Source organism: Danio rerio, chromosome 4 (genome assembly GCF_049306965.1).
Source record: "Danio rerio strain Tuebingen ecotype United States chromosome 4, GRCz12tu, whole genome shotgun sequence".
Lineage (NCBI taxonomy): Eukaryota > Metazoa > Chordata > Actinopteri > Cypriniformes > Danionidae > Danio > Danio rerio.
The window spans coordinates 9,137,501-9,160,873 of NC_133179.1; the positions used below are offsets into that span (position 1 = coordinate 9,137,501).

General features: G+C 35.3%; 1 protein-coding gene across 6 annotated transcripts in view; it reads left to right on the forward strand.

The window, feature by feature from the left end:
- The window catches only part of wnt5b (wingless-type MMTV integration site family, member 5b), a 133,545-nt gene that overhangs the window by 106,192 nt on the left and 3,980 nt on the right, over window positions 1–23,373 (forward strand). For 4 of the 6 annotated variants that reach the window (XR_012401423.1, XR_012401424.1, NM_130937.2 and 1 more), the window contains 3 exon segments: window positions 825–955; window positions 2,697–2,944; window positions 7,875–8,167. Coding sequence is in view for 3 of the 6 variants with exons in the window: in NM_130937.2 (NP_571012.1) it covers window positions 864–955; window positions 2,697–2,944; window positions 7,875–8,167 (633 nt within the window). In the remaining 3 variants the exon portion in view is untranslated. 6 annotated transcript variants of the gene reach the window in all.

The following is a 23,373-nucleotide window of genomic DNA, read 5'->3' on the forward strand; positions in this document are numbered from 1 at the left end:
GCGCGATTGGATATCTCATGACCGAACTGTGGAGAGTGATTTAGAGGGTAGCAGAAGTTGAACTGTCAAAGATCACATGCGTGGCTTTTATTCCGCGTGTCAAACCGGGATTTTGTCTTTCCCCCTTGCGCGGATTTATTGCGGTAAACTATAGTGCTAAGGAGAATGAGATTATACGCGTGTGAACTTTGATATTTTCCGAGCCGTTAACTCTTTTATTCCTCTCCCTCTGTGAACTTTTGACTTTTGCGCGACTCGAATATCTCAAGTTCCTCTTTAATAAATGCATTGTGTCCAAAAAGTCCAAAACGCGCTCTTGCGCACGGGAAAATCAAAGCGCGTTCTCGTCTGCTGCCCTCTTGTGTTGTTTGGCCTCCCCAAAATTCCTCTCCAGGTCTTCGGCTCCCCTCGCGCTCCTCCTCCTCCTCTCCATTGTCAAAACGAAGGGGGTGCGGAGAAGTGCGAGCAGGAGGGAGGGTTATGTTGTGCCATCGGAGCGCAGAAGTGTTAGTTCATATCGAGAGACCCGGCAGAGACAGAAAGGAGAGAGTTTGGATTATGCTTGCACTTATCTTCTGATCTGCGCTCGGTTTTAACTTTACATCCATTACGCTTCGACATCCACTTTGGTTGCTTTTTATGAAAAGAACATTCACCGCAGATGTCAGACTCCGCGAGTGCCTCAGGTCACCAAGGTGTTGGTGTTTTACGCGCAGCTGCTGTTTTGAGGGGATTCACTTGTAGTGACTTTATTTTTTAGTCAAGCTACTAAAGGAAACGGCTCCTTCGAACGGATTACTATCATTTCCTAAATGTTTCCCCAGAGGAGGCGCTTTGCATTTCAATTTCTTGGAGGAGGAAGGATGGATGTGAGAATGAACCAAGGACACCTACTTCTGGCAGTGACCCTCATCGTCTGCAACTCACAGCTGCTGGTGGTCGCCAACTCGTGGTGGTAAGAAATTATTGTGTTTGCAAATTATTCAAAGTTACGCTTTTCCAAAGATATCATGATTTATTCGCGTGTGTGTGTGATGAAGTGATGCACAAGAAAACTATTCGCTCAGAACAAATGTGGAGGCTTTGTCACAATATTTACCTTGGGCAACAAATGGTCAAACTGTTTGTAAATAAGGGCAACATGGACAACAGGTTTTTCCGAGGGTTTTCAACTTAATGATTTAAGCTGTGGTCACAAGAAATATAATCTAACTGTAAAAGTAAGGTAATGATTTGTATGCACATTTTTAAAATGAAATGCATTGATCAAATTAATGGTGCAGGTGATTTTACCTTAAATTTGAACATTACAAAACATGTTGAAACTTGATTTTGATTCAGTTTTTTGTTGAAATGACTATTTAACTGACTTTGAAACTGTGTTAATGTAACATAAAAGTCATGCCATGACATGGGGATCACACATTTTTGAACCGTGTGTAGAGTTTGACTTAGTGAAGAATTGTTTTAAAAACAAAATTTTAGCCATTAAAAAGTCTTAAATTCACTTAAATATGTGTTGTAGGTTTAAAATCATTTTAAACTGGCCTTAATTTGCCTGTGTCCAGGTAAAGTTACCCACCCAATCACCAATAATCAATCTTAAAACTTTTTTTTTTTATATATATACTTAAGATTTTTATTGCGAAAAGATACAATTCACAACAGCAATCAGATATTTTACAGCAAATTCTCCAAATTAAATTCCCTAATCAGGGAAAGAAAACTAAAGCAACACATTCCTTTACATAATATTCTATTTATACAAAAACTTTTTACATAAGTAACCAGGCTAAATAAAAATATTTAGTGTTTACTCCTGTATAAGTCTAACATTTCTTTCATAATGGTTTAAAAAAAGTCTTAAATTTGACATAAAGAAACTTGCAGAAAAACTCAGTTTGCTGCCATATATGCACAATAAAAAATCATTGCTCACATTGCAATTAACATTTTGAATTTTTTGTATTCAACAGGGACAATTCTCATTAATAATCACGGTAAAACTGTAAATAAGCCAGAGTTAGCCACAAGGGCTAATTTTCATCTGTTGCCCCCTGCCAGATTTTAAAAGGCAACCTAAAATAAAAAAAAAACACATCATAAAACACATCACACATACAAAAACAGTAAAGTTACATATGACAAAGGGATAAAACATGTAATAAGAATTTCTTAAAATGTTAAACTAAATAATTACACATGATTACAAACTTGATTTACTTTTAAGCCATTTATTTCACTTGTATTTAAAAGTTGAATGATTTTTAACACCCCTCAAATCAATAGGAAGTGTGTTACAAAAATGACTGGCTCTAACTGAGAAGACTGATCGAGCAAAAGTTGTATGTCTAAACTGCACAGCACAGTCTCCCCTGGTAATAGATCGTGTTGATTGACCATTATTGTTCTTGTGTGCCACAAACTCACATAATGGAGGTGGAGCATATCCATTTAAAATTTTAAAAATCATACAAGCATCAGCCAAATATTTCATATTATCAAAGCTCAATAAATAATGTTTTTTTGTTATTTTACAATGATGATACCTAATAGATTTCCCATTATATACATCATTAGGGTAGCCTGATGAAGTTTTACATTATAAATAACAATTTAGAGTCACAAATAGTCATGCATATTTAATCCTGTGCTATATTTAGCTGATGGTAAAAGCTTTGGTCTTGCTTTCTCAGGTCATTAGCCATGAACCCCATCCAGAGACCGGAGATGTACATCATTGGAGCACAGCCTCTGTGCAGCCAGCTGACGGGCCTATCTCAGGGTCAGAGGAAGCTCTGCCAGCTCTATCAGGACCACATGGTTTATATTGGAGAGGGGGCGAAGACGGGCATCAAAGAGTGCCAGTATCAGTTCAGACAGAGGCGATGGAACTGCAGTACAGTGGACAACACGTCAGTGTTCGGCCGCGTCATGCATATAGGTGAGTTGACCTGGTGATCTCTAAAAGTACATGGCTAAAAGACTAAAAGTGGAGTATATGCCAAATTATCTTGTTAGGTGTATTTAGAATAAAAATCATTTGATGCCATCTTTGGATAACACTGCAGCACCAAATACTAATTACTTGACATTTTCATTATTTATTCTTAAATCTGTCCTTCAAATGACCCATTTGCCAGCCTAACATTTTAATTATTTCAAAATATAATAATTTAGTTTGATCACTTGTTATTTTTATTAGTCAAGAGAAGTATGTTGTTTATTATTTACATAAATGTGTCTGTCACACTGAATGACAACAGAACTTTTTTCACCAATATTTTGACATTGTGTTTTTTACAAAAGTTGTTTGCAACATTTAATCAGGCTTTTTATTTGCTTTTAATATGCTTTCTGTGTTTATAAAGTCACATTTGTAAATATAGTTTGATGCAGACAATATGCACGTCTTATGTTTGACCCACATGCACTCAAAACAAGTATCTAAAATTCTGAAATGCACAATAATAAATCATGAAACCTCTGAATGCATGTCTTTTTAAGTAGTATTGATGTTAAAGGAGTTCATATGTTTTGTCCAGACTCCAGAGAAGTTATCAACAATATCTGAAACTACTCATTGTCTTTAACATGTGGCTGGTGTAGGCCTAAAAAGCCACATGACCAGGTGTCTATTAACAGTTTGAGTTAGGAAGCTTCATGGATAAGTTAAACATGTAGTTATGTCATATTTGGAGGATATTAAAGGGTCTATTCATCTTCTTGCCTTTGTCATATATGCTTAGAATGCATAAACAATGAGGTTGTTATATTGATAAATAAATTTTAATTTTTAATTAGCTTATTGATTGCACGAGTTATAAATCAATAATAAATATCAGTTGATTCTTGCATGGTCGTCTGTATATTTTATCATTCTGCTTTATGGATTGCAACGTTTTTTTTCTGCAGTTTATATCCTATTGGTTAATATTGTGAACAAAACCCATATGACTGTTTTTACAAACGCTTTCTGATTGCCTAAATGATTAATTTAATGTTGTTTTATTGGCGATTTCTGTGTCTAAGACGCATAAGTCTACTGTTTCTAAGCCATTTGATAAATATACAATTGTGTGTGTTTGTTTATGTTGCGCGCTCTCAGCTTACCGTGAGAATTACGCGTTGTGCTCCTGACATCAGTTTGTTGATTGTTATTTACCGTCGTTTATTTAAAATAACGAGTGATCTTAGTCAGTGCACCACATGCAAATAGCACATTTAACGAATAAAGGTGTCCCATATCGCGTCAATCATCCATGCATCATGCATACAGCGACAGCAATGTGTGTGTACTGGAATGCATGCTCATATATGCGTGTAGCTTTCCCACAGAAGACAGCGCTGGTTGCCTCAATTGAGTGTTAGTTCCGCTCATCAGTGAAACAAGGTGTAAGGCGCGACATGCCCCCTCTTGTGCCCCCCAAATAGCACGGGACTTATTTGCAGTCAATCGCGAGGTTTATATTGAGGTGTTAGTCGGGCTATTGTCCAGCGTCGCTTTTGAAATGCAATGACACGATGACACAGAGTCGGGATATCCGGGACTCTATTTGAAGTCTGGGCACCAAGGGCCAATAAAAGTGGCCCTCCGAATTCAATAGGCGCATCGCTGGAATGCAGGTACACACCCGTTTACACGCGCCGCGTTTTGTGTGTGTGTGTGTGTGTGTGTGTGTCTGTGTGTGTGTGTGTGTGTGTGTGTGTGTGTGTGTGTGTGTTTGTGTGTGTGTGTGTGTGTGTGTGTGTGTGTGTGTGTGTGTGTGTGTGTGTGTGAGAGAGAGAGAGAGAGAGCATGTGTTTGTTTGCTTGTTTTGGTGTGATGAAACCGGCAAAGTATTCTTATGTCATTTTAAATAGTATTGCAATTCGTTCCGATGTCTTTCTGTATAAATTATCTATCTATCTATCTATCTATCTATCTATCTATCTATCTATCTATCTATCTATCTATCTATCTATCTATCTATCTATCTATCTATCTATCTATCTGTCTGTCTGTCTGTCTGTCTGTCTGTCTGTCTGTCTGTCTGTCTGTCTGTCTGTCTGTCTGTCTGTCTGTCTGTCTGTCTGTCAATTATCTTAGTGCAAATATCTACATTTCAAAGTGAAAACAAGATTATTTTACTTACCACATTGGCAAACAATTTTGTTTGTTTTAAGAGGAAACTCTTAATTTATTTTTAAGGTAAAAAACAAAACAATATTTTTTACTTGATCTAGGAATTTTTAGACATTTGGACTTGAAACAGGACAAAGAAGAAATAATTTTTTTGTAATGTAATTATTCCATTTCTGTACCTAATTACTGTTCAGCTCCCCATATAACTGCCAAATTGTGCTATCCCAACCATCTTTTTAATGCTGCAATATTTATCGCAGAAACGATCAGATTATTTCTAATATCTTGCTGACCTTATAGTGTAATTTATAAAGAAATAGCTTTTCGCCATATGTACAGGAAAGAAAATAACCTTTAATTTAATTCATTTGAATACAGTAACTGATAACATGTACTCTTGTAGCGTGTGATACTTGTAATTAGATCGATACATTTAAAAATTAGACCAAGAGATCAAAATCCCATGTAGTTGGATTATATATTAAAGAATGGCAGCAAATAATAGTTCATAATTTACTAAGCCAAAAGTTGAACTATACGAATTTGGATTACATTAATGACTGCAGTTAATGTAGAATCTATCTATCTATGCATTTTAAACAGTATTGCAATGCGTTCCGATGTCTTTCTGTGTATTTTTCATATCTATTTATCTATCTATCTATCTATCTATCTATCTATCTATCTATCTATCTATCTATCTATCTATCTATCTATCTATCTATCTGTCTATCTGTCTGTCTGTCTGTCTGTCCGTCTGTCTGTCCGTCCGTCCGTCCGTCCGTCCGTCCATCCGTCCATCCATCCATTTGATCTGACTGAAAATGTTCAGCCCCTGAATATAAATTTTTTTGCCATATTCCCAAAATTGAATATCTTTTTCCATGTTTTGTCCAAAGTAAAACTAGAAGTGAAACTGTAAACACTTATAAATCACACTATAAACAATACTCAAGAGAATAATTATGAGCCAGTTTCATCTTCTAGCTTGGTTGCTTAATAACTGATTGAATTGCATTTGCTGATTTATTAAGTTATTGTCATATAATTTCTTGTAAAAACAAGTGAAGTTTGGTACACCTCAAACCTTATAAGCTGTTGTGGTGCATTTGAGAGTTTTCTAATGCATAAAAACAGTTACTTGTGGCCTGTTTAGTCAGGGGCAAGTTCATTTTCATTAAGGCATTGAGGATGGCCGGATCATTAAAAAGGAATTCTCGAGGCCTGCAGTTTTTTGTTTGACAAATTTCCTCTCATAATTGCTGTGTCGCCGAGCATTGATACAACGTGCTTATCTCTAAATATGGTTGTACCAGCACTTTTTAACATGTTTAAACAGCTTTTAAACGTTAAACGCTATTAAACTGTATTGCCTGTGCTGTTGAGGTATGTGAAATCTGCATTCCAGATGGCTTATTAGATGGAGGAAAAAAAATCAGGTAACACATGCACAACAGATGCGAGTAAGAGCACCAATTTTTTATAAACCAAACGCCTGTTTGGCAGGAATTTATCATATGGCCCATTTGACCAAAACTCAAGTGAATTCTAATTTTGTTTATGTTTTAATGCATCTGCATTGAGATATATATACCACAATGAAACAATAAAAAAGAGCTGTCCCTGTACGTGCACACGTTTCTGATAATCTTATCTCTCACTGCAGGGCTTACCAGAAAGATTGTTACCATCTGTGGAGCTCTGGAGTTGTTTTACTCGTTCCTTTACTTCCTAAGTGAATAATCAAGAAAAATACTTTACCCAAGAGTTGGATGATTTAGCAAAAGTGTCTTCTCTCAGTGGAATGTAGGGCTGCTCAATATATTGTTTTAGCACCAATATTGCGCATCCACAATAGTCACATCACAGGAAGTGCAATGTTGGAATCCAGGAGAAATAGTTCAGAACACATGCAGAATGTAACCATAATGGAGTGAAAGTTAATTATTTGTATGTGTTTTCAAGGCCTGTGACTGTGTAAGCATTTAGGCACAATAAATGTACCATTTGTATCTTTATAGGTCCCGTGAAGTGCTTTGAAGTGTGCATTTTTGATTCAATGTTTGACCTAATCAACTGAAAAACTAAGAGAGGGTGGACGCGGTGTAGCTCCTTCCCTTTAAAAAAAAAACAGCCAATAGTATTTAGCTTTATCACCGCTCTGCCAGTGAGAGTGGTTGAGATCAAGTACATCAAGCAAATGAGAAGTCTCTTGAAGGGGGCGGGGCATTGTAGACACTAGACAGCTTTTGATTGGTCAAGATTTTATAAGAAAGCTTTACATTTTTGTATCATTTTAAATCTTTTAAATGTGAATTCTGTCATTGTGTTGTACCACACTAGCTTATAGATATACATGAAGACTAAAATATTGATACTAACATCTAAATAGCTTTATTTTAATTTCACTGGACCTTTAACAGATTTTTATTGAATTATTTTTACAACGAAAACCACACAGTGTAATTTTTACATTCGATTATTCAACTGCTCTGCCTAAATATATTTCGATTCTCAAAAAAAAAAGCACAGCGCACTCTATTTCACATTTGTCCGTGCTTTTATTTTCTTTATTTAATTTAAATGCATGATTTACTCCTCTACAGAATCATCCAAATCCAGAGCTGTTCAAGCTCTCTGTTAAAATTGTCCATAGAAAAACAAAATATTGCAATGTCATATTTTTTCTAATATCACACAGCCCTAGTGGAATGTTTCCTAATTATGTGTTCATGTGTGTTTTGTGCAGGCAGCCGAGAAACAGCTTTTACATACGCCGTCAGCGCAGCGGGTGTTGTGAATGCTGTGAGTCGAGCGTGCCGTGAGGGTGAGCTTTCCACCTGCGGCTGCAGTCGAGCGGCTCGTCCCAGAGACCTGCCCAGAGACTGGCTGTGGGGCGGCTGCGGGGACAACGTCAACTATGGCTACCGCTTCGCCCGGGAGTTTGTGGACGCTCGTGAACGTGAGAAGAACTACCCACGCGGATCGGTGGAACACGCACGCACGCTTATGAATCTGCAGAACAATGAAGCCGGAAGAATGGTGAGGAAATAAACACACACATCAGTGATCTGCTTTCTTATTTTTGGCTGTGGATGCCATACTGGGCGTTAATAAGACCAGTTTGGGTTCATACAAGTGTTTATACTGTAAGAAAAATTCATGAAAAACAGATATTATACTGGCAGGTACCGTGCATTCGGAAAGTATTGATAGCACTTCACTTTTTCCAAATTATTTATGTTACAGCCTTATTCCAAAATGGATTAAATTAAGTTATTTCCACAAAATTCTACACTCAATCCCCCATAATGACAATGAAAAAAAAGAGTTTTTGAAATTGGTGCAAATTTTATTGAAAAATAAAAAAACCTGAAAAATGACATGTACATCAGTATTCACAACCTCACTACTTTGCTCTGTAAGTTTGCTCTTTGTCTCTGTGCAATGCTGCATTCATCTTTCCCTCTATCCTGACTAGTCCTCCAGTTCCTGCTGCTGAAATACATCTTTACAGCATGAGACTGCCACCACCATGCTTCATTGTATAGGGATGGTATTAGCTGGTGCTGATGAGTGGTGCCTGGTTTTTTTTTTTTCAAAAGTAACACCTGGCATTCGCTCCAAAGAGTTCAATTTTAGTCTCATCAGACCAAATAATTTTGTTTCTTTTGGTCTGAGAGTCCTTCAGATGCCTTTTGGTAAATTCCAGGTGGGGAGAGGCTTCCGTCTGGCCACTCTACCATACAGGTCTGATTGGTGGATTGCTGCAGAGATGCTCCACAGAAGAATGCTGGAGCTCAGACAGAGTGACCATCAGGTTATTGATCGCCTCCCTGACTAAGGTCCTTCTCCGATCACTTAGCTTAGATGGCCGGCCAGCTCTAGGAGGAGTACTGGTGGTTCCAAACATCTTCCACTTACGGATGATGGACCCCACTGTGCTCATTGGAACTTTCAGAGGTGCAGAAACTTTCTGTAACCTTCCCCAGCCTTGTGCCTTGAGACAATTATGTCTCTGAGGTCTACAGACAATTCCGTTGTCTTCATACTTGGTTTGAGTTTTGACATGCTCTGTCAACCCTGGGCCCTTATATAGACAGGTGTATGCCTTTTCAAATCAGGTCCAGTCTACTGAATTGACCACAGGTGAACTCCAATTAGGCTGCTGAAACATCTCAGTGGATCAGTGGAAACAGAATGTGCCTGAGCTCAATTTAGAGCTTTACGGCAAAGGCTGTGAATACTGATGTACATGTGAGTTTTCAGGTTTTTTATTTGTAACAAATTTGCATCATTTTCAAAAACTCTTTTCCCATTGTCATTATGAGGTATTGTGTGTAGAATTTTAAGAAAATAAATGAGTTTAATCCATTTTGAATTAAGGCTGTAACATAAAAAATGTGGAAAAGTGAAGCGCTATCAATACTTTCCGGATGCACTGTATTATATATATGTAGAAACAAAATTGCAGATATATCGGGAAAAAAAATAATTAGTAAGATCGATCCTAAAATAATGTTAAAAAAACTCCTTTTATTCCAGTCAAATTAAAAGAAATAAGGCTTTCTCCAGCAATATCTTTTGGGAAATATACAAAATAAATGCTAATAATTTCGCCTTCAACTGATACATAAATATACATACAGAAAATGTGCTTGTAATTTCCAGCCAGGACATTTTCCATCTTTCAGTGTTTGTTTTTTTTATACAATGTTCTGTGTATTGGTTTGGTTAAGGTGTGTTTCTTTATGAATCACAGCTGTTGTAACCTCTATTGTGATGTTGAGAAATAACAGCCCAGAAGTACACTTAAACAGATAAACACGGCTTTAGATATGTTTGTGCGTGAATAAACCAAAGGCAGCCCTTATGTCTCCTTCAGATCACCACAAACACAATAACAAACAGTTACTTCATCCTCTCTCTGTTGTTGAGGGAATGTGTTTACCTAGCTTTACTTTGAGTCCACAATTGTCTTAAGAAGTTGGTTAAATCTGGCAAAAGTCATACTTTGGAGATGTTCCCAACGGTAAAAATGGGGGATGGGGTTAGTCTGTGGTCTGTTGTAATGCTTTTTACATTTTAGGTATATTTTAGGAAGACATATTTTCAAAATAGTGATTGAGTTCTTTGTCTGAATTTAGTGAACATTCCAGTTAGATCAATAGGAGTCTACTACAGATAAAGACGTGCATCTAAGTGTTATTTAAAGGTGATGAACGTAAAGACAGAACTTTTGCATCTAAGCAATGCATGAATTTAGGAGTTTGTGCGGCTTTGGATAATGAATTTTACTAAATGCATTGATATATCAGGCCAATTGCATTTTTTTCAATAAATTTTAAGCTGATTGCACTATATACAGGTATAACTTGAGTCCACCCTTTCCTTCTTTCAGCCACTTCCATAGGTAGGTCAAAAATAGTGATTGCATTGAGTTGTCTTTACCATTTTTAGGTGAATTTGTGAACAATCCAGTTAGATCAACAAGAGTCTAAGTGTTATTTAAAGCAGATAAATCTAATGACAGAACTTTTGCACCCAGGCAATGCATGAATTGTGGAGTTTGTGTAGCTTTGGATGATAGCATTTACTAAATGCATTGACATATCAGGCCAATTGCATTTTAATCAATCCAATTACAAGCGGATGGTGTTATATACAAATATAACTTGAGTCCATCCTTTCCCTATTTCAGCCACTTCTATCGGTTGGTCAAAAATAGTGATTGAGTTGAGTTGTCTTTACCATTTTTAGGTGAATTTGGTGAACAATACAATTAGTTCAATAGGTGTCCACTAATAAAGACAACGATCTAAGTGTTACCTAAAGCAGATTAGTATATGAAAACTTTTGCATCCAGGTAGAGTATGCACTTAGGAGGTTTTTTTTTAACTTTGAGTAGTGACTTTTGCCTAATGCATTAATATATCATGTCAATTGCATTTTTGTCAAACCAATTTCAAGCAAATGGCACTATATATAGGTATAACTGGAGTCCATCCTTTCCCTCTTTCAGCCACTTCCATAGGTAGATCAAAAAAAGTGATTGAGTTGAGTTGTCTTCACCATTTTTAGGTGAATTTGGTCAAAAAATCCAATAAATCAACTGGAGTCCACAGATAAAGACATGCATGTTAGTGTTATTTAAAGCAGATTAGTATAAGAAGTTTTGCATCCAGGCAAAGCATGAACTTAGGAGTTTATCTAGCTTTTAATAATGACTTTTGCCTAATGCATTAATATATCATGTCAATTGCATTTTTGTCAAATCAATTTCAAGCAGATGGCACTATATATAGGTATAACTGGAGTCTATCCTTTCCTTCTTTCAGCTACTTCCATAGGTAGTCAAAACAATTTTGGTATGATTGTTTTTGTAGTGTAAACACCAATGTAGTCGAATGCATTCAAACAGCCAGAAATTATTGTTACGGGATGTGTTGTGAGAAGGTGCATCAAAACGAGGCATATTTACATTGCTGCATTGTGCTAGAACCTATGATTATGATAGAAATCCTCTTTCTTTTCATTCACTTGCTGTCTTAGCTGTGTGACTTGGGTTCATTCAAAAGTATTTCTAGGGTCGCACGAAGGATTCCTTCAAAAGTGAGAGTTTAATGTAGATTTTCGTCAATGAAATCTGAACACAATAAGACACATGAGAGCATATGAAGAGTTCAGATGCCAAAACCTCTTAGTGCCACCTGAAATATTCTCCTAAAATGTGCATTTTTCTTAGCCTCTTTTGTCCATGTTAAATGCAATGATGACAACCATAAAAATAAATAAATTAATGAATACACAATAATTTCAGATGGCTTTTAAAGGTTTTTGCATATGAACTCTTCATATGTTGTACAAGTTGAAAACGGTAATGCATCTCAACTGATCATTTGTAATTAAATCACTGAAAATGCATGTTAATACCAGGTGGAAACAGCCTTTTAACTTAAATATGTCTAGACCTACAGTCTCATTCATTTCCATTGATTATTAACCATACAAACCAGGATTGATGTTGCAAACGTGTATTTTCTTTTCATAATATTTACATGTTGAGGTTTTCTCGTACACACTGTAACTTTGTAGTGCATGTAGTTGGAACATTTACTGCAATTTAATAAGTCCTATCAGAGAACAAGAAAGAGCTTACCTTTGCTTTCTATCTATGGGTGCTCCTTATTTAGAGTGTTAATCTAAAGGAAGCAATCAAATGGCAAGCGCCCTTGGAGTCTCAAGTGTCAGAAGGTCAAAATATGTAGCAAAGTCTTTCATTCCCTCTTATTCTAGTGTCACAGCTCAGATTTCCTCCCTCGTATTAATCGAATGGAACAGTCAATGCCAGACTGAAAAGTTTTGAGTGTTTTTTATAAGGTGATGTGTGGCAAATAGGTTTAGTCAGGAAAGCTCTGACGCTGCACATTTTCTTGTTGAACGGCTTCTTGCTGTTTTATAGAACAGCTATATGGTGGAGGGATTATTGGAGAATTTCCAGCCGTGTGTGTGCTCGTGTGTATGCTTGTATGTGTGTGTGTGTGGCTCCATCAAATAGTGGCCCCCCTGCCACGTCCAGGTGGGCTTAAAAACCAACTCAAAGAACGAACTGCAGAATGTCACCATGGTCTGCCAAAACACACCATCAAGCAGGAATGCGTTCCTCCGTCCCTTTTTCCAAGTCCCACGCTTTGTCATACCACACCCCGATCTCATCCTCTCAGTTATTTGAGTGCTTTTAAAACCAAGCGGCCCCATAAAAAGTCCATTTGCCTGCCAGTGCGGGTGCTTTGCCGTGCGCAGAGCTCCGCTGTGTATGTTTGTCTTAGGGAAGATGAGTGTATTTAAGCTGTTTACAGAAGAGAGGGCCTCTTTTCTGGAGTTATGGCACATCTGAGATCTCTGGCTCTTCTCCTGGAGGTTCGCAGAGGTGAAGAGGTCAAGGTCTGGAAGGGTTTCGTATGTGCACCAGAGAAGATTATATCTCGACCACCTCAAATGTTGGCCGTTTGTACCTGGTTTTAAGATGCTGTGGTTAATTAGATCATAAGTAAACAAGAGAGACACTTTCCTTTTAGCGCTTTAATTTATTATTTTTCTATCAAAGTAAGTTTGCACATTTTGTGCACTTGTGGATTCAAAAAAGAGAAAGCATCATCATATAGCTACACTATAAACAAATATTGGTTAAAAAAATTAGCAGTTTTCCATATTTTGTGTTTCATGTTTTTATTTTTTCCTCATTTATTTATGCTTTTGAATCGCATTATGAGACTGTAATCTTTTTTTCTGACAACGTTTAACCTTAAAAAGGTGGACAAATTGGCTTTTATTAACATTTTTAGTAGTTTAAAGTGATATAATGTCTGGGCTGGTGTTTTACATTATGGTACAAAAACCTTGTAATAAGCTGCCAATGTGTGTGTGTGTGTGTGTGTGTGTGTGTGTATATATATATATATATATATATATATATATATATATATATATATATATATATATATATATATATATATATATATATATATATTATTATTATTATTATTCTGTTATGTTACAGATTTATTTCTTTATATATTATTTCTTAAACATTATATTATTTAAAACTACTAAAATGTTAAAATGTTACTAAAAGTCACTTCGTCAAACTGAGTACAATTATCAACATTAAAAGTTGACAGAGCAGAGCACTGATAGAAAATGTGGGGTATTTGGAGCATACAAATCCTTTATTTTTTAAATTGAAGACTTAAGTTCAATGCCTTGGTTAAATTTAAAACACAATTTATGTTTAAAGCTACTTCTGAAATGCATGCTAAAAGTAAAGTTTTTTGAAGAAAGACAAGGGGGATATAATCTGAGAGAAGAACAAAATCTTAGGAGGTTGAAACAAGGACAACTTTTATATTCTTTTTCATACACAAAGTTTGTGTATGTCTGTATGTTGTGTAAAATTATCAAACAGTCTAGAACAGATTCTCAAACAATGTCAGGATATTAATCTATTTAAAAAGTTGTATAAAAATATATTATTAAAGTAATATGAATAAAGGTGATTGAAAAAGAACAAAATGAGAAAGGTATGATGAAATTTCAATTAATAGCTGTTTGCAACAGGCTTGGGCCTGTATAAGTTAAAATATCACGTTTTTACGGTATCGATATTGTGATTACAGCTCTAAGAAAAGCTCTTTTTAAATGTCTTAGTGAAAAAAACAACACATTTTTTCTCCATTAAACACAATATACGGTATTTCAATTTACATTTTTCAATTTACAATTCACATTTATAATATTTTGGAACTGTAAACAGGCTAAATAATTAAAATAAATCACTGACTTCTGCTAGCTGCATTAGTTTAAAAAACATAGATTTCTTTACAAAAACGTTTGAAACGTTAACGTTTCAAAACTTCACATATACCTTAGGAACAGTATAACAGAAAATGTTTGCAGTTTTAAAATCTTGTATTTTCTGTTTATTTAAGGTTGTGAATTTCATTATGGGATGTTAATCTCTGCTCTGTCAACTTTTGATGTTGAAAATTCAGCTCTACAGTTGAACAAAGTGACTTTTATTGAAAAGCTAGTAGTTTAAAATAATATAATGTAGAAGAAATACTATACAGAGGTTTTTAAACCATATTATACAACACCAACCATGACAATGCATCACTTTAAACCAATAAAAATTTTAATGAAAATCACTGTCAATTTTTTTCAATGTTAAAGGTTGTTAATAGAAAGATTAAGGTCCCATAATGCAATTCAAAAGCATAAATAAATGTGGGAAAAATAAAAAAATGAATCACAAAAAACAGAAAACTGATAACTAACCATTTTTTTTTCAGTATGTGTGTGTGCGAGTTTGTGTGTGTGTATTTGAAGGTGCGGTTTGACCCCCAAGGCCCTTGCCGTCTCCTTTCTTCAGTCCCTGTTTGTCGTAGATTTGTCTTGCTTGAAAAAGCTTAGCCTTGGTGGGCTTTTTAGGCGACAGAAGCGTATCGGATGCCCCTCTGTGTCAGGACGGGCAGGCTGTAGTGAAAGATGGTGCGTGTGGTTCCGGTGCTGTGGGTCACAAAGGCTGGTGACCCAGACTGTACCTCCACCCTCTATAAAGATCACCTGCTTCTGTGTGTCTTTCATTATAAATCAACTGCGGCGGAGACAAACACACACACACCTTCATCTAAAGCACTTTATTAGTCATTCACACACACATGTAGGCGTAACGCATTTTAATGCACCGCTAAGGCTTTCTGTCTCACTCATTCAGTGAATTTATCTGCATTACTAATGTTTGAAAGCTTTTGTGTTTGCAGACACGCATGTTTACTCAGTAGTCTAAATGAGGACACACCGTTTTTTTGTCCAGAAAAAATGACTGAATCATCGTTTGATCTTAAAACATTATTATGAAATTAGCTTTGCAGAGAAGTAGAGATTAAATTTGTTGGATTAAATAGCTTTGCAGCACAGTGGCGCAGTGGGTAGCACAATCACCTCACAGCAAAAAGGTGTCTGGTTTGAGTCCCGGCTGGGTCAGTTGGCATTTCTGTGTGGAGTTTGCATTTTCTCCCCATGTTGGCGTGGTGTTTTCTTAGGGTGCTCTAGTTTCTCCCACAAGTCCAAAGACATGCGGTATAGGTGAATTGGATAAGCTAAATTGGCCGTAGTGTATGTGTGTGAATGGGTGTGTATGAACCCAGTGATGGGTTGCAGCTGGAAGTGCATCCGCTGCGTAAAACATATGCTGGATAGGTTGGCGGATCATTCTGTTGTGGCGACTCCAGATTAATAAAGGGACTAAGCCGAAAAGAAAAGGAATGAATAAATGAATGAATGAATGAATGAATGAATGAATGAATAGTTTTTGCTAGACCCCAAACTTTGGAACCACTTATCAATGTCAATTCGAATCTCAGTATCATCTCTTTCCTTGTATAAATCTGTCAACGTAAATCATATTTTTATCCAAGGTGTTTAATAAAAACTGAACTTCCATTGTATTTAATGTATTTTATTCACTGAGTATGTATTTATGTATTTCTTATTAAATAAATAAACTACTATGGGGTACATGCAGCGCTAGTGTTTCTTCCCATAACGATAAACTTCTGGTGAACAGACGTGACTATTTTAAATTTAATACAGTTCCTTTTACGGCATTGATGCTGTAATGTAATTAAAATACAATCAGTTAAATAGACTTGCATTCATTTAGTTGTTTATGCGTAAAATGAGATGAAAAGCCAATTTGACGTAAGCGCTGTCAGGAGAAGCAGGCTAGCGCAGAAACTCCATTGAATATACTGGTGTGAAATAAATGTTCATATTTAAAAGAGAGTGTGGAAAAATAAATTTAATGCAGTGATTGTTTTACATTCTGAGACCCATTTTCTATCGTATATCAATCAGGCAGTACGCAATGGTTGCTTAAACGCACTAGTTTTGTAACTGCATACAGTTCAACGGAAGCGCATAAGCTGGTTTACTAATAATTAAATGCATACTACCTATTATTAAGCATACACAGAAAGTTCTTCAAAGCATTTAATAATGTTCAAGTAAATAAAGTAAAGGAAAAAACAACAAACAAAAAAATAAAATAGGAAAGAAAATATGAAAAGAAAATAGAAACTGCTTCAAGGGAAAAAAGCTTTAGGCAGATAAAATAATACAAATAAAACTAAACAGACACTCAAGACTGAATAATGGTATTCTTGGAAGATAAAAACATATATTAAGTTTTTAAATATATAATAAAATAAGAAAATAAAGTACTTTAAAAATCTAGCTAGATTCATTCATTCATTCATTCATTTTCATTTCGGGTTAGTCTCTTTATTAATCTGGGGTCACCACAGTGAAATGAATCGCCAACTTATCCAGCCTATGTTTTACGCATTGGATGCACTTCCAGCTGCAACCCATCATTGGGAAACACCCATACTCTGTGGCCGAGGCTCGTACCAGCGACCTTCTTGCTGTGAGGCGACAGCGCCACCCACTGCGCCAACACACCACCCAAATACAATAAAATGCTAATAACAATAAAATGTTAATGCATACAAGAACACTTTTATTAACTCCACATTTGAGATTTATACATTAATTATTTAATATTTATTCTAAAATAGTGTTGACAGCTTTTGTTTACCTTTTAGGGAATTTTGTTTTATTTACAATAACATTTTTCTTTTTAACTTTATATATTTATATTATTATTTTACAGATTGATTTAATATTAATAATCATAATGCATTATATTTATAACGCTTTAAATACCCAACCAACAAAAACATTTTTGGATTGCATTTTCTTAACTCCTAATGTCGCATTTTTTTCAACACATCCCATAATTTCTAAAATATCAACCTCAACCAAATGGTTGATATGTTGGTTTATGGTAAAAGTACCGGAATCAGTAAATGGAAAGTTCAGATGCCAAAATATCTAAATGCCATCTGAAAATTTCCTCTAAAATGAGCATTTTTATCAGGCTCCTGTGTGTAACCCAGGACCACCCTAGTGACAGCTCGCGTACCTTTCTTTCTTATAGTGTATGTTTAATTATATTAGTTTTATGGCAAATAATAAGTAATTTTCCTGGTCTTTAAAGTGAAATATCTCAACATAAACAAAGGAGGCTTAGGAAAACTTTCATTTTTGACGGACATTTCAAACGGCACTTATAGGTTTTTGCATCTGAACTTTTCACATATACTATGAAAAATCAGACAATATGAAGTGTAAGACAAATTTATTTTAAAAATATTCAAAATAAAACATTTTTGAACACTAAATCATCTTTATTTTTTGAAGTGTTCAGCTACTCATTTAACATGTTTTCTTGTTTGTTTGGGGTTTTTTTTACAATAAAACCTAAATCAAGTGTAGTAGTGCAACACTATTATGTTTGTTTGATTTTTTTATTTTATTTATTTATTTATTTATTTATTTATTTATTTATTTATTTTTGTAATCCAACAATGCTATATGTGTAAACCAATTTTAACACAGTCATTCTTTAAATGATTTTACCAGTCATTACTTAAAGAAGTCAAAATATGGTCAACCGTTTGGTAGAGCAGGCAGTTAAAGGGATAATCCACTTTTCTAAAACCTAAAGCACAACACCAACAGAGAAATCAAACATGCAATAAAACTCAAGGATTCAACATAGACAAATTATACAATATAAACACATTAGAATGATCAAGAATTAAAAATCTTAAAGATTAGTTTTTACATCTTCTATTAAACATTATTTATAATATTATAATATTTTAACAGACGACATGGTGGCTTAGTGGTTAGCACTGTCACCTCGCAACAAGAAGGTTGCTGGTTCACGTCCCAGCAGGGCCAGTTGGCATTTCTGTGTGGAGTTTGCATGTCCTTCCCTTGTTGACGTGGGATTCCTCCGGATACCAAAGTCCAAAGTCATGCACTATAGGTGAATTAAATAAACTAAATTGGCCGTAGTGTATAAGTGTATGTGTGAATGAGTGTGTATGTATGTTTCCCACTACTGGGGTGCAGCTGGAAGAGCATCCAATGCGTAAAAAATATGCTGGATAAGCTGGTGGTTCATTTCGCTGTGGCGACCCCTGATGAATATTTAAAATTATTTAAATGAATGAAGGAATTATTTAAAGAAATAACTTGTGTGTGTGTGTGTGTGTGTGTGTGTGTGTGTTCAGCTGAGTAAAACAGTGTAAAAATACATTAAGATTCATCCCACTTCCACAGGCACATTCTTGTCCCCTGTAAACCTGCAACACTTTCTTGTTTTACTGTAGCCCGTAGTAAAGATTTCTCTTTGTTTACTTTAGCCTCTTTCCTCCAGTCCCGCGTCTCTTATCTTTCCACCTCCAGGGCTGCTAGTGTTGCGTCTCAGTGCTCCGCCTCGACCCCGTCCCACAGACGCCCCTGACCCCGTCCCATTGTGCTGCGCTCCGCATGCGTGTCCTCAAAACGCTCCAATGAACCCGTCCATCCATCACACCTTGACCACTTTGACCAAAAAAGAGAAAAGCAGAGGAGGAGATGCAGAATAAAAGAACGAAGCCGCGGCTTTTTTTTCCAGTTGGACGCACATGTTGCTCACAAAGCCTTTATTGGGACGAAATAGCGGAACTGCAGCTTGACACGCGAGATAGTATGAAAAAACAACTGTGTGTGTTGTTTCTGGATCGCAGACAGGTATGCAGGATGGGCCGGTGATGACAGAGACTTGAAAGGTGCTGGAACTCCCCTTAATGTCTGTGTGCGAGCAGGTAAAAAAAAAAAGGAGGAGGATTAAACAGCTGCTGAAGACCACCGTTAAGTGTTCTCACGTGAGGTGTTAAAGGGAGGAGCTGCTAAATGACAGAGAAACACACTGAGAAATGTCTTTAATGTTGCCCTCTTTCAGGACACTAAACCAAAATGCCTATAGCCTACACGGCCTCAATAGTGAAGAAGTATTGTGGGTCATTTTATATCCTGTCTTTTGCTTCCCTAAGAAGTTATTAGACATGGAAATCTATGCAATCGGAAGGCAAAGGGTTATTAGACTATATGAAATAAATCCGTAAATTAACAGTATATTTATGATTTAAATTGCATTGTGGGACCTCAATCGTTCTTCCAACAACTTTTAACCTTGAAATGTTTGAAAAAGAGACGTTTATTAACATTTTTAATAGTATAAAGTGGAATATTGTCTCAGTTGGTGTTGTAAATTATGGAACAAAAACCTTGTAATAAACTGCCTGTACATTTTCTGATATTTTACAGACTTACTTCTCCATATAGGACATTCTTCCAGAAACTTACATTTTAATTAAAAAAAAAATGTGACAAGGTCCAAACTTTAAGCTTGTCTTTCTTTTAAAAATCATCAAAAACAAGCCTAAAATCATACAATTCAATGATAGAAGGCATCCTTGATCACTGTCAGCTTCTCCTCATAGCATTAAAAGTGTTTTGCACGCATTTTATTTAACATTTAATGCATATCTGTGTCCGAAACATGGGGACAATTGTACAATTATTTGTGGAATTTATTTATAATTTCATGTTTTTAATCAACTAACTTAAACTTTACTATTTCTGAAGTTTTATTTTTCTAAATAACAGTTTTTAGCATAATAAAAACTATTAAAACTGTAGGTTCAATTGGGCTGAGGACAAGGATAATGACAGGGTTTGTAAATTTGCAAAGTGTTTTTAATAAAGAAAAAAGTCTGAGTACTAAATGATTGACATATTCCCTTACAGAACAACTCACAGAAATCAACCATCAGCCCATTTTTGACATTTGTGGCATGACATATTTTTATTTACTGTGCTTATGATTTTATGTTAAGCACAGTGATGTACGATTCTGGTCCCATTTCTTATACTTTATATTATTTTAAACTACAGAAGTCTCAATGAAAAGTCATTAAGTTGAATTTTCAACATCAAATGTTGGCAGATCAGAGATCAGGGTCTCATAATGCAATTTACAAATGTAAATAAATGGAAAACACTCCATTGTTAATTAACAGATATTTTTACAGTTAAGTCTTTAACTCATAAAATTTGATCAAGGCTTAAAGGAAAAACTACACAGCCTCATTAATGAAGAGATATTGTGTATCGTGGGTCATTTTAAATCCTGTCTATTGTGTTCCTTAGAAGTTATTAGACATGAAATTGTGATAAAAAATTAGGATAAAAAGAAGTGTTATTTTAGGATATAATATTTTTTATTGAGTCTTTCATTAGGCATCCGCTGTGTAAAACATATGCTGAATATGATGGCGGTTCATTCCTTATACATTGCATTATTTCAAACTAATAAGTCTCAGTAAAAGTCACTTTGTTAAGTTGATTTTTCAGCATCAAAAGTCGAGAGAGCAGAGATCAAGATTCCATAATTCAATTCACAACCGTAAATAACACTTGTGAATCATAAGATACAGAAACTGTTAGTTAACAGTTTTTTTGTGTGTAGTCTTTCATTAATATTACATCAAATAAATTCAAGGCTTTAAGGAAAAACTACACAGCCTCAATAATGAAGAAGTATTGTGGGTCATTTATTATGTCCTCCCTAGGAAGTCATTAGACTTGGAATAGTGATACAGTCAAGAATATACAGTCAAGATAGTATAAGGGGAAACAAATATTTAAACATATAAATAATAAATAATTCATTTTCATTCTGCTGGTTATAGTGAAATTTTGGGCTTTTTAAACTTTCATGAAGTGCTGTTTTGGTGTACTATGAGGAGAAAGTGGAGTCCTGCCTTAAAGTTGCATAAATATTATTTTAATCGGTTTAGCCTTGGTGGTTTTTTTGGGGAGAATCATGCATTATATTTCTAAAAATAATTTTATCAGTGTCCTCTAATTTCTTATCAGCCTTATAACCCTGAATAAAATAAAATAAATACATTTGGAGAATTGGAAATGCATGATTGTTTAAATAATGAACCTAAATATGCTTTAAAAACTAGGCATATAATAAAATAAGTTTTGAAAATCAAACATTTATGAGGTTTGACACCATTTTTGAAGTGTAAATTATTCAATCATTTTCTTTTCGGCTTAGTCCCTTTATTAATCAGGGGTCACCACAGCAGAATGAATCGCCGACGTATCCAGCATATGTTTTACGCAGCGGATGCCCTTCCAGCTTTGGGAAACACCCATACACTCCTGCACACACTCACATACACTACATACAATTTAGCTTATATTTAGTTTACCTAAAGCACATGTCTTTGGACTGGGGGGGAAACCAGAGCACCCGGAGGAAACCCACGTGAACACAGGGAGAACATGCAAACTCCACACAGAAATGAAAACTGACCCAGTGTGAAGCATGCTTTTGTGCATTAGCTATTACACTAAAAAAATAGGTTTGCTGCTTGTTTGAAATACATATAAAATAAGTTAAAACAACACAATTCTTGAGGTTTTTTTGGAACAACTCAATTGTTTTATGTGCCGTCTACTTAAACTCTTTTTTTTTTAAGTGACATGGATGACTTTCATTTTATGTTATTTCAGTGAATCCTGAATTTTGGCCAAGAGTTTCTCTAAAATGTGTAAATAAATATTTATTTGATATGGCCTTCTGCTTCTGCACCAACTTCATAGAATGATCTAAGTCTATTAATGATACAAGTAAAATAATTAAAAAAGGAAAAGGGAAAACCGCTGCTGGTTTAGTACAATATGTCGAGCGTCTGTGTATTGATTCAGCTGGGGGTTTCATTGAATTGATTCAGCAGGAAGGCTCTCTGTGTGTTCTAGAACAGAATGACTATTCAGTCCATTGTTCTCCAAACGCTCTCACTGTTTGTAAAGGGACCGTAAACTCAAAGGCCTCCTGAGGCCCCGCAGGTTCAGTTTATATACCAGGGCGCTGGACTCAGGAGCCCTCCAGAGGGCGCTATTGTTCTGTCAAACTTTTACTTTGCTGCTTTGGGAAGTCTTTAATTGTGGAATTTAAAAATATGTGTTGTTGCTATGAATATCAGGAAAAGGTTTGTGGTTGCAAGAGTGAATGCTTTTAAAAAATCACAATGATTAGCATTATTCTAGCATTTAAATGAACACTTGTCAGTTTTACTGACCCCATAATCAGTGAACAATATGTAACATATATATTTATGTGAATGCATGCAAGAACTTTTATTAATTCCACATTTCAGATTTATGCATTTATTGTTTGATAGTTATTCTAGAATTGTGTTGACAGGTTTTTTTACCTTTATATTTTATGAGTTTTAAACCATGACGCCATAACTGAACATAATAACTGAATAATAAACTAACTGTATATAAACATAGGAGGCTGTATAAAAAATGCTCATTTTATAAGAAGGTGGCACTTTGAGATTTTTATTTATTCGTGTTGTCTTTGAAAAAGTAGCAATAAAAGCTGGAAATTCAACCGTTTTTATTCACAAGAACTTAAAGAAATAAACTTAAAGAACTAAAAAGTTATTTATTTTGAATTCTGTTTCAATTAAAACAATGACACACATTAAATTAAAGCTAACACTTTTAGTCAGAATGACTGCAGAAAAAGTATTGTTTCATTTAACCTCTTAAAGTCTATTTTGGGGTGCTATTTTGGGGTTTCCACCTGGATTTTGCCTACCCAGATTCAAAAGCTTCCCAAATCCACATGCAGTGTGAATGCAAATGTTTGGCATCATTTTAAAGAAAATCCTTTGAATTTTCATAAAACACTGTTGAAA